General features: G+C 49.1%; 2 protein-coding genes across 3 annotated transcripts in view; one reads left to right on the plus strand and one right to left on the minus strand.

The window, feature by feature from the left end:
• The window catches only part of FBXO32 (F-box protein 32), a 33,740-nt gene extending 27,256 nt beyond the window's left edge, over positions 1–6,484 (minus strand). Inside the window, exons 1-2 of the mRNA XM_072774387.1 lie at positions 6,325–6,484; positions 388–500 (exon numbers count right to left, since the gene is read on the minus strand). Coding sequence (XP_072630488.1) covers positions 388–500; positions 6,325–6,440 — 229 coding nt within the window. The 5' untranslated portion in view covers positions 6,441–6,484. The remainder of the gene's footprint in view (positions 1–387; positions 501–6,324) is intronic.
• The window catches only part of NTAQ1 (N-terminal glutamine amidase 1), a 226,724-nt gene that overhangs the window by 127,705 nt on the left and 86,597 nt on the right, over positions 1–12,422 (plus strand). The gene's annotated exons all lie outside the window — the stretch shown is intronic.

Here is a 12,422-nt window from a genome sequence, read left to right on the forward strand (position 1 = left end):
CACAAGGAAAGAGGGAGAAACAAATCTATTTCCAAAGCCTCAAAGCCCAGTGCCAAATAAAAGCACATGCTGGCACTGATTCAGCTGACCATATCACTGGATAATAACTAAATTAACTACATCAAATACAAGTGACAAGCAGAAGAAAAACACCCCAACTACCAACTGACTTATAAACAAGACCATAAAGAACGCGTTAATCTTGCTTGTAAAATGCACAGCCAGTCCTCTGAGTGCAAAGAGCCCAGTAACCTCTGTCAATGACACAGTAAACATTAAAGCAGATGTCTAACATTCGAGGTCGGATTTTTCTTTTTCCCCCTCAAAGAACCAATCCTAACGATCCTCAAGCAGCTTTTCTTCTAAGTTCAAAAACAAATGGCTTACACTGAGTTTTGGTTTTGCTATTCAGCATGTCCTTCTTTCTCTTCTTGGCTGCAACGTCATAGTTCAGGCTGTTGAAAAGATTCTCCTTGTTGTATACTTCCTTGTTGCAGTAACTAGGGATAACAGAAGAGGGGATGAGCTGTGACAGCTATACTTTAATCAGAGTGGTTTCTATAAATAGCTTACTGGGTTATAAAACACAAACATACATTTTCACAAACAAAACAGTAAACCCCCCTGAAACGAAGTCTATTCGGGCACAGGCCTCCCTCTTTGGGGATGAGATATTATCACATCTCTGTGGAAGGCAGGGATGGGGGCTTCTGCGTCTTTTGAAATCCCAACAGTGCCTGCCATTGTGTTTGACACACAGCTCTGCACCGTTTTAACTCGGGGCAATGCTGGGCACTACAATATTACTTTAAGCAAAAATGATGACTGCAGGGGGAGGGAGAGGGATGGTTACTGGTATCACTATAGTACACAATGCCTTCATTTTGCAAAAGCATCCACCCTAAGCTGTTTTCTAAAATAACCCCCAGCTTTATGGAGATATAATTCACATACCATACAATCCACCCATTTAAAGCGTACCCGAGGTGCTTTTAACTAGCATGCTTCTATCATGCCTTTAAAATAGGATATTTGCCAAAATCTGACTTACACACTATTTCTAAGGGATGTTTAATGCACAGTGCTAATTGTTTAGGTTTTATAGAATTCCGTGACTAACACTAAGTGTCATGCTGCGAGGTGAAGACCCTTCTTCCTAAATGACACTGGCTGGATTCACAGTTTGTACATTTAGAACAGCCGAAAAGAGAACTGCCCAATTCACAGGTCACTGCAGGGTTCCCGGGTTCAGCTTGGGTCAAGTGCATATTTCCGTTCTGATAGTTCAGATAGGCTGAACTATCATTTCAGGGGACTGATTCTATCCTATTCCACCACGTGACTTTAAAGCAAATCTCTGAAGTGCTTCCATAGAAGAGATGCTGGAGATATATTGAGGTATAGTGAGCAGATTCCCCAAACCCCATGGGTCTGGATGTGCAAGGCAGGATTTATAATGCCCACTGGTAAAACGTACATTAGGGGCTTTTTCTTATATCACCAATATATCAGAGTCCTTTAATTTTGGGGGTTCCTCCACTGAATTTAAAATGTGATTTGCTTTGTATCTCTTTCTGACATACATCTGTTTGGTAATATGGGATATACCTGCACTTCTCCATGCCACGGACATTATGTAAATGGTAAAAGAGAAAACAGGGTTTACAACAATTTCCAGTATCTGGTTGTTGCACGAGTCTCTCAAACAGCACTTCAATAAGTATCCTGCTACCTAAATGCTTATACAAGACATTACCAACAATATACTCAGTGTTTCTGGGCCCACAGGGATGAGCTGGATGGATAATCATTTGTTAATCTGCCCTAACAAGACCATATTTAATACCATTTATTGAGTTTCCTAGTATCTATAGCCTTCATCTAATCATTTGGGGGAAACAGGATATTTTTAGGTTTCACAGAGATTACTGCAGAAAGGCTCTCTCTTAGAGACAGTTTCTTAAGTAAGCCAAGGGTGAATGTTTGGGCCAGGCTTCGTGTCACCCAGGAGCATGTGCTTGTCTACTTGTACCACTATCGTGTACAGAACCGCTGACCAGCCCGTTATCTGCTCCCAGGTCAGCAGGAAAGCCGGACAGTACTAAGGGAGAGATGAACTCTGAGTCCTTAGAGCCAACAAGAAATTTTAATCAAAGTTGAGAACAGAAAAAGATGGAAGGGCACTTGACTGGTCCATGATACACCGAGGCTAAAAACAGCTTTAGAAAGCAAGGTTAGGACCTTTTGCATGTAAAAAGGCCACATGAAGGCTCATTTTTAAAGAAAACACACTCCTGGCACCATGAACGAAGGCCTAGAGTCCAAATTCCACCAGCAGAGAGCCATAAAGTGAAGCAGTCTTATTCTCTTTAATCACACATTTGAGATTCAGCGGAAAGTTTTCGGAGGCTGGGCCATAGATCGTGGCCATTCCCCAGAAATCTTAAAGATTTACAGTTTATCTTACTCTCTTCTAATTGAGAACATTACTCAAAGGAATCTGAGTACCTGCCTTCCTTATAGAAATGACGATTAATAATCTGCCTTAAGCCCAAGTGACTCATTTCCAGGTAGCTTAAGAAGAATTTGACATCACTGATGATGTTCTTTGACTGAAGAATGTAGAAAAGCCTCAACCAAAGACAAAACCTGCACTTTTCTCTTGGTGATTAGGTTGTGGCCTCCAGAGGTAGGGCCTGGAAGCAAGGACTGTAAGATTTGTGTTGCCAGCGTATATGCTTTCTGCCAAGCAAGAATATATTCAGTTAGAGGCTATTTTGAGAGTTCAGTTATGTCCATTTCAAGGAAATGCAAAGCTGACTGAAAATCACAACTGAAAATTTTAACAAGAAAAGCCACCACCATTTAGGAACCATGGCATTTAATTTTTCTTAAAGGCTCCATTTCTTCATTAAATTTGATAATAGCCACTACAGTTGCTATTTCATGGTCAATTTTGACTAATCTTGATTTATAAAGGCGCAGGCCTAGAATAAGAGAAAAGACCTCTCCCAGCCCTATTCTATCTATCAACATGCACATACCAAGATACTGAAACACAACTTTAGAAAAGGTAGAAAGATTTCAGAATTAAGACCTTTTGGGCAGAGGAGATAAAAAGGATGGAAGGGAGAAAGAGAGATCTATTTCTCATTTTGTTTGCAATAACAGGTCATTTAAGAAAGCTGTGGCCTGCTCCAAAGGGCTTAGTTGTAGAGTAAGGCCAGTGAGATTTCTGTGCTAATTTGCTCCAATACATGGCCAAATTGTCAAACTCCCTGGGCTAGTGCCCGGATTGTTCTGGTAAAACCATCAACCTCATATATGAAGCTCATGTGGCTTCCTTGCACATGGTATACACTCATAAAAAATCTGAACTATTATTTTTATCTCCTGTACTACTCATCTAGGGTACTCAGGTAAACTTCCTGCTTCCTGGTTCAGCCTCAGCTATACTGGAAAGCAACACTGGAGATTCCAACTGCAGAACTGTAGATTTGGGGAAGAGTGGCCTGAGGCTCACATCACTGGGATTATTCATCCTGGGGGTGGGTGAGGCAGAGGGGCTGTTGGTGATAGGGGCTTGGAGGTGTCTCCTCCACCGCATCCTTGAAGCATCCTTGGACTACCCCAAATTCACACCAAGCTCTTTCCTCGAATTTTTCATCTGCCCACCAAATTTAAATTTGTCTTCCGTCTTATGCTGTTTCCACCTTTTAACAAGGGGTACTGCTTTAAGCGCATCCTACATTCTGCCATGATCTCTGTTCAGGCATGTAGGCATGTAGCATCCCAGCATGTAGCTGGGATGGGCTTTGCACCATTCTGCTGTTGGAGGGAGACAGAGACAGTGGCCAGCAGAGTCCAGAGAAGGTGTGCTGTGCAGACATGCTGTGGTCAACACTAAACACTGTTCCCAGTTTGGAACACACCAAAGGCACCCTTCATTCCCCCACTCTTGCTCAGACGCTGACAGAATGGTACATGGGATTAGAGAAGAGTACCATGCCTCTGTAGTCCTCTGTTTCATTACTCATTCCTTCCTCTTTTGAAAGGGTCTGCCTTTTGTTTTCTCCTAACAGGAGAGGCATTCAACTTCACCTGTGCAGTTGGGCCTTCAGCCCAAACCTTACATCACAGAGAAATATCACCAAGGCTAAAAACAGTGGGGATATTTGAGACTACAAACCTAGGTCTCAGAAGGCCAACTGCTTTTAAGAAGTTGGCAGACTTCTCATGCTAAGTAGGGAAGGGATTGTTTACAATTGGTGGAGGAAAAAAAAAAAAAAAACCTCCACAAACAAACAGCCAGCTGCTTTGCTAGGAGCTACCAAATGATTCCTAAACTCTGACTCATTCCAGAACCACAGGTGGTCACTATATTGATCACCATTTGTGATAAGGTGGCAGTGCCACAGCTCTGGCTCAGAAGGCAGGAAATGGGAGAAAAGAAAGGAGGCTCATGAAGGGAATAGAGGGGTGTGAAGCTACCGGACCCCAGCCTAGGTTAAACTTTTACAGTATGTTAAAACCATCTTCAGGTCTCCTATACTATAGCAAGAGAGGCACCACTATTCGCTTCTCAAGGGGAGTGATACCGGGTTATCTCCTGGAGTAGATACAGTGTGAATATTTATTTGAACCAGAGGCTCTGTATTTTGAATCCTCTCCTTCAGAGCCCAGTGGTCTGTATCCTACTGAATAGCATCCTATAATTATATTTGGGTGAGCCACTGTGACACCATTCAGCAGATCATTGCTGTATCTCTGCAGAAAGCATCTGAACTGTTGCACAGAAATACAGTACCAAACTCTCAGATTGTCATTCCTTAGGAAAGAGGAGGCTGGAAGGAAGCTTCTAGTCTAAGGAGAAAAATTTAGGCAGAATTGGTAATTTGCATCCCTAAAAGGGAAGAGTCTAGTGACAGCAGTTGGTCATTTTTCTATAAGTAAGTTATCTGATTTTCCATAAATAAGATTCCTCATTTGCTCCCCAAACTCCACAGGCACTGCCTCGAAGTATCTTTCACATAAGAGTTATATATGCTCTCATTTTTCCTGACAGACCCCCCCCCTCAGGATTAAATCCTTTTAGGTTTGTTGTTGTTTGTTTTTTCATTGGAAGACTAAAGGAGTTTAATGCTTTACAAATCACAGACAGCTGGTGGGGGGGGGGGCTGGAGGTCAAGCTATCAAAATAACCATACTTTCTTGATAATTTCCGTAAAATTGAGTGCCAGAGGCTCATCCAAAAAAAAAAAAAAAAAATCACTGGTAAATCTCAATAAGCACAAGCCTGGTCCAGTCACAGACATCACCGAAATCAATTTAAGGGCTCTGGTCGCCAGTGGTTTTGACCAAAGGCTTCACAAAAAGGCACCCACGGATGACTGGGCTGCACTGATCTCCCCTGGGCCCACTGTCATTGCTCTTCTCACCTGTGCCACATGGCAGGGGTCTGGAAGTCGGCTGTTGGGACCCGGGACTGACCGATTCCACACCAGTGAACTTACTAGACAGCGAGCAGTCGGGTGTTCCTAACCAAGCGGAGTCCCGGATCGAGCGGAACTCGGATTTTTCCACCAGACTGACGGAGCTCAGGTGGGACCTCCCGTGAGCCAAGCGGGCTTTTTGCAGTTGATGTGCATCCCTGGAATTTATTTCGGCCCGGACTCCGACCGAAAGGGCCGCCGGGGAAACAGGTGCAAACGCTTCGTCCTTCCCGCAGCGGCAGCTTGAGGGTTGCGGTGCCGCCTCCCTTCCCTCCCCGCCGCGCGGCACCCCGAGTCGGTACCCAGATCCCGCAAGCCCGCCCCGCAAGCGCGGGTGCCCCGGGGACCGCCCGGCCGCCCCCTCCGCGGTCGCCCGTGCGTGGGGAGAGCCTGGAGGCGCTGGCCCCGGGTCCCGCGTCGCCCGCTGTGCCCACGCGCTGGGGTGCCCGAGCCCCGCCGCCCCAGGCGCGCACCCACTCGCCCGCGCCCCCGCACAGCAAGCTGCGCGGCCCGTGCCCTTAAGGCGGGGGCCCCCGAACTTGTGCGCTTAAGGTCGGACGTTTGCGGACAAGATCCGCGCTCGTCGTCGGATGCTCCGAGCGACGCGGGTTGTGCCCGCTGGGAGTCGCTGACCTTGACCAGGAGAAACCAAATTCCCCGAATCCCCGGCTCTGGTGACCTCTGCAGAAACCCGGTCAACTGCACCCCGCCCGTGCACCCCGCACCCCACCTCTCGGCCCGGGGCCCCCTCCTCATCCTGGTGCAGTCCCGCCGCCCCCCGCGCCCCCCACCAGCCCGGCTCCGTCTGGGGGTCGGTGGCGGATGCACTCACCTGCCGAGGTCGCTCACGAAGCCGCCGCTCTTCTCGTCCAGGAAGCGCTTCCAGCCGTCGGCCGTCTTCACCCAGCTCTGCCCGGGGGACCGCCAGTCCTGCCCGAGGAACGGCATGGCACCGAGGCCACGGGACCGGCCGGGCGGGCGGGCGGGCGGAGGGGCCGCGCGGCTGGGCCGCCTCGGGGCGGGGGCTGGGGGCCGGCCGCGGGGCGCTGCGGGGCCGGGGCGCTGCGGGGTCTGGGCGCTGCGAGGTCGGGGCGCGGGGCCGGGGCGCTGCGGAGTCTGGGCGCTGCGGGGCCGGGGCGCTGCGAGGTCGGGGCGCTGCGGAGCCGGGGCGCTGCGGGGTCGGGGCGCTGCGGGGTCGGGGCGCTGCGGGGCCGGGGCGCTGCGAGGTCGGGGCGCGGGGCGCGGGGCTGGCCGGAGTGCTGCGCCGCGGTGGCGGCCGCGCTATTTATCCCGGGCCGCGGGCCCCGGCCCTTTGTTGCCGGAAGAGCCGCCTGCTCGCAGCCCGGCCCCCCCGCGCGAGCCCACGTGGCTTTGTTTATGGGCTCGGCTTGTTTTCCGAGGCGCCCGCGGCTCCCGCTCCCCGGGCTGTTGCACAACCGCGCGCCGGTGGAAACTTGAAGCGGCGCTGAGCGGCCGGGGCTCCCGCCGCCCCCCGCCCCCCGCCCCCGCCCCCGCCCCCAGGGCGCAGCTGCCGCCGCCGGAGAACCGGGCCCGTCCGCCCGCGGCTCGGGGGCTGGCGAGGTGCAGGAGCGAGGCCCCAGCGGCGTCTGGGGCGCTCCCGGGCGGAGGGGGAGGGACGAGGGATCGCACCCCCCACCCCCAGCCGAGGTGTCACAGGGAGCCCCGCCGCCCGAGCCGCCCTTCGCGACCCGGGGGGTGGGGGGCAGGAGGGGAGGGATCGCGCCCCCCACCCCCACCCCACCCCCACCCCCAGCCGAGGTGTCACAGGGAGCCCCGCAGCCCGAGCCGCCCTTCGCGAGCGGGGGAGGGAAGCGGGGGGAGGGGGACGGCAGCCTCCTGGCCTCGCTCCGCGCCTCAACCCGGCTCTGCGAGGCGGAGGGGGTGGGGTGCATAGCGCCCCCAGCTCCCAAACTGTCGTTGCCGAGTCCGCTGCCAGGCGCGTGTCCGAGGCTGGCAAAGGAAGGAGAAGGACCGGGAGGCCGGGCGGCTCTGTGCCCGCGGGGTGGGAGCGGGGATGGGGGATGGGGCCCCTCCCCCCTCCCCTCCCTTCCCCCCGCCTCTCCCCCTCGCACCCTGCGGGCGCAGCGCCGACGTCTGGGGTCCCCCCCCCCGCCCGACACAGCGGTCCGCAGCCCCTTCCAGGTGCCGCCGCGCCCCAGCGCCGGGGCTGGGCTTCTGTTTTGAGGAACCGCCGCACCCTCCTCTCCTTCCCGGCTGCTCGGCATCCTCGGGGCTGTCAACGCCTCTCCGGGAACTGCCGGCCACGATTTTGGTCTGGTTTAGGTGAGCGGTAAGGGAGAGGGGCCCCGAAAGGCCCTCGGCCCGCGCGCTGGGGGCTCTAAAGGAAGTTTGGGGCGCAGGCCCTGCGGGGGCGCAGGTGCCCAGAGCCTCACGCACTTGCTCCCTAACCCGAGCGTCGCTGCAGCCGGGAGCGGCCGGTGCGGGGGTGCGCGGCTTCCCCGACGAGCGCGCTGAGACCCAGAAGGGCTTAGACCGCTGATTTACCCAGGGTGGCAAGGCTAGCTTCTTCACAACCCTTAGTACAATCCGAAATTACCCTGTTCACTGTCACTTTTTTTGTTTGTAACAATCCATCCCCCTCCGTCCCTCTCCGCGCAGTGTAAACTCCTTCAGGGCTGGTCGGTCTTGTTCAAGGGGCGTCCCAGCACCTCGCCAGGCCCAAAGCAGACCTTCAATAAACTACTCGTTGTACGAATGGGTGAATGGATGTGGGGGCTGCTGGCATCGGGGTAGCATCTTGCCCTTCATGACTTCTAGTTATGATGCTTCATACTCTGATCTGTTGGGTGATTAGGTTGCACGATGCAATCGCTGCCAGTTAAAACCCCAAGCCCAAGAATTAGTTTCGAACTTGATCCCTCCCTACTCTTTCCTCTGCAGCCATCTACAAGTGTCTCCTGTTCCACAGACTCTGCAGTCTTTAAGGCTTAGAGTAGGCAAAATAATTGTGTGTGCCTTAGGAGGGTGCATGTTGGAGGGGGAAGGAGATGTTTTTAATAAAGTCTGTTTTCAAGTAGCCAGAGTTTTCTGATTCAGGTTTCCCACCATAAATAATTTATTAGTGTGGTAATAGTAAAAATAGCTTGTAAAAACACTGCAGAAGGTCCTAAACAAGTGATAAACACTATGATCGTGCTAACAGATGGGACAATGTTGGGTCTGGCCTTTGTTGGAGAGAACTGATATCCACAAGGGGACATAATTAAGGGATGTGATTATTATAGATGCCTGCTAGTTACATGTCAGCAAGTTACATCACTCTGGAAAGCACAGAAGGCAGAAGATTTGAATTCTAATTCTGCTAGAGCGTCATACTGCTGTCTGACCTGGATGAATGATTTAAATTCTGGAGGCTCAGTTTTTTGAGCTATCAAAACAAAAACAAAACAAAACAACAACAACAACAAAAAAACCAGAGCCTCTAATGCTTCCCTTTCAGGATTATTTAGAAAGTGCTGTAAGGGGGATTACTGGTTCTCATTCTTTCCTCCTCTTTGGTAATGTTATATACCCACATGACCCATGGCCTCCTAGTGAGATGTACTTCTTTGAATCTTTTTTTTTTTTTTTTTTTTTTTACTTCTTTGATTCTTGACATTGGACTTGGCCATGTGACTTGCTTTGGTCAGTGAGTGGGATTGCTGGTGGATATGAAGTGAGCAGAGGAAATGGTGTGTGTGCTTGTCTGGTTGGTCTTGTCCTCTTGTGTTTCTATGAATGTCATGGCAAGAGTATACACTGGGGGGATGCCTGGGTGGCTCAGCAGTTGAGCGTCTGCCTTTGGCTCAGGGGGTGATCCCAGGGTCCTGGGATGGAGTCCCACATCGAGCTCCCTGGATGGAGCCTGCTTCTCCCTCTGCCTATGTGTCTGCCTCTCTCTGTGTGTGTCTCTCATGAATAAATAAATAAAATCTAGAAAAAAAAAGAGTATACACTGGGTACACTGCTCCAGCCTTTGTCCCAGTATGGGACACATGGAGGAGACACCCCAGTTGCCTCACAGATATATTAGCAAGAAATATATATTTATTGTTGAATGCCACTGAGATTGTTGTGGCCCTTTGTTACTCAGCCAGTAGCTAAAAGGGGTTGAGTGGCTGAAAGTTTGTCAAAGTTTTTTTAACTTCTAAAATTCAAGAATAAGTAGGAAATCACCTTTTTAGGCAGAGTGGGGGCGGGTGCTAAGAACTAAACTCAGAAAGCCTCAGTGTTTGTGTCTAGTCCCTTGGCTCTATCCTCCTTCTCAAAAAAAAAAAAAAAAGAAATAAAGAAATAAAAAGTTGTGGTTATCATATCTTATCTTTTTTCTAAGTTTATTTTTTAAAATTTTATGTAAATTCAATTAGCTAACATATAATGTATTACTGGTTTCAGAGGTAGAGGTCAGTGATTCATCAGTCTTATGTAACACCCAGTGCTCATCACATCACATGCTGTCCTTCATGCCCATCACCCAGCTACCCCCTCCCCTACCCCCCTCCCCTCCAGCATCCCTCAGTGTGTTTCCTATGATTAAGAGTCTCTTATGGTTTGTCTCCCTCTCTGATTTCATTTTGTTTTATTTTTTCCTCTCTTCCTCTATGATTCTCTGTTTTTGTTTCTTAAATTTCACATATGAGTGAGAGCATAGATAATTGTCTTTCTCTGATTGACTAATTTCTCTTAGCATCTGGTTCCTCCCTCTGGTTCCATCCACATCGTTGCAAATGGCAAGATTTCATATTTTTGATGGCCGAGTAGTATATATATTCCATTGTGTATATACACTACATCTTCTTTATCCATTCATCTGTCGATGGACATCTGGGCTCTTTCCATAGTGGCCATGATATCTTAACCCAGCCTTCTTCTGAGGTGTCAGTGACTGCTTTAGATTTCCCCTACCATTAAAAATCTAACCTGACATTTCTTCAAATACATGGTCTCTACTAGAAAGCGGAGCTGAGCCCCTCAGGATAAAGAACGTGCTAGGCCATGTCTCAAACAATTACCTTCATAACAGATATTGGTTTGACTTTGCAAAATCCCTGTGATTGGAGGCCTTATCTTAGAGCTTTTGAGAACCACAAAAACAAAGTATCTGTGTCTTGGCTTCATACTGAAGATCTAGAGGCAGAAGGATGCTCTGAGAATTTCACAAAGCACAGACTGGGGAGGACCAGTGTGGCTTAATGATTTGAGCAGGGCACATAATGCCAGAACCATGATGGTGAGTTCCTTTGCCTGGACACAGAGCCTCTGCCTCTCCTGAACAGCTTCACGTAGCAGATTGTCCACATTATATGCTGGGGATTTAATTTTTTAAAAAATGTGTGCTTCTCCCCTATGGGGCTGTGAACTCCTTGTGGCTGGGGCTATGTCTTATTGCTTTAGTCATACAGCACCTATTTATGGTGCTTGCTACGTGACTGGCAACCAATAAATAATTCAAAAAATGTTGTTCAACTACTCTGGGATGCTGTTATTCCCATGTCTTCACCTATTGACATCTTATTACTCCTCAGACATAGCAGAGTAGGGAAGGGGATGGGTCGGCAGCCCCAAATCCTGCCCTGCAGAGCTGAATCCTCCATAAGTGGTGGAAGATTAAAAGTAGTACCTCCATAGGGAAAGAGGTTAAAAGGTATCACCTTAGGGGGGAAAAATGTTTTAAGTGTTTAAAGGTATGTTCCCCTCATGGCAGCTGCTAGCCATGCTGAAGACCCAAGGGGCAAGCACTTTGCAAATATCATCCTGTTTAATACCCCTCACAAAAGCCTGTGAGCTGGGTATTGTTATTCCCTATTTTATAGATTAGGAAGCTGAGGTTCTGAAAAGTTAGGTAGCATGTCGAAGATGAGCCAGCTAGTACGTGATGAAACCCAAGCTGGTACCCAGGTCTATCTCCAACCCTAGCTGGAGCCAGGTTGGGTTCAAATCACAGTTCCCCACTTAAATAGCTGTGAGACCTTGGGCGAGTTACTTAACCTCTGTGTGTCACAGTTTTCTCATTGGTGAAATGGGACTAATGATAGTACCCACCTCAAAGGGTGTTGTGAGGATTTATTGAAATAATATGTATACAGCACCTATAAAGGTGCCAGCACCAATGGTAGTGAATATTATTACCTTTAGGCAAAATTTGCATCTCCGTCTTTTACTTGCTTACGTTCATGTCTACCCCCCAAATTTTAAGTTTTGAGGGCATGGAGCATAGCTCACTCAGCTAATCTCCAGATATGGGAAAAACTGCCTATGTTGGAGCAAATTATACAATGAGATGAGAGCTTGCATACTGTTAGTTACTGTTTATTGCACCGGAACCATGGAAATGGGCCTTATTCTGTTCAGAAGACTATATTTCCAAAGGTAAGCCCAACATGATCTTAGCCTGCCCACTGCCCCATAAGGCTGCTTAGAGAATTTGTTTGTAGAAAGGATTGAAAACCTGATAAATACAAAGTGTTCTGTAGCTTCTAATCCCAAAATGGCATTTGTTTATAGTTTTGGCTGAGGGACTACTTCTCACTAAAATGCAATGGTATTTTGTTTTTTCATAGTTTCTCTTTCTGAAAGAGTATTTAAAAAAAAAATAACTTATCAGCAGTAGTTGTAAGTTAAAAATAACTAGCTTGTTGGGTGGGGCAGGGGCTGGGATCAACCAAATCTGTTGGCTCACCCTGTCTGAGTTAGAGCGAATTTTATGAAGGGGGAGCCAGAAGAACTTGGGATATTAATTTCAACCTGTCAGTGTTGTCATAGGACCGTGTGTTTAATGCCACAACAATTTGCATATGACCCTACACCCTGTCTGTCTAGGGTGGGGTACCCTTGAAACAGTGTGAAATACGTCTGTTAGGTGTGTTTGAGCAGGAACTGCTGGCTGTGTGTTATTTTTGGGTCTCTGGC

Source organism: Canis lupus, chromosome 14 (genome assembly GCF_048164855.1).
Source record: "Canis lupus baileyi chromosome 14, mCanLup2.hap1, whole genome shotgun sequence".
NCBI lineage: Eukaryota > Metazoa > Chordata > Mammalia > Carnivora > Canidae > Canis > Canis lupus.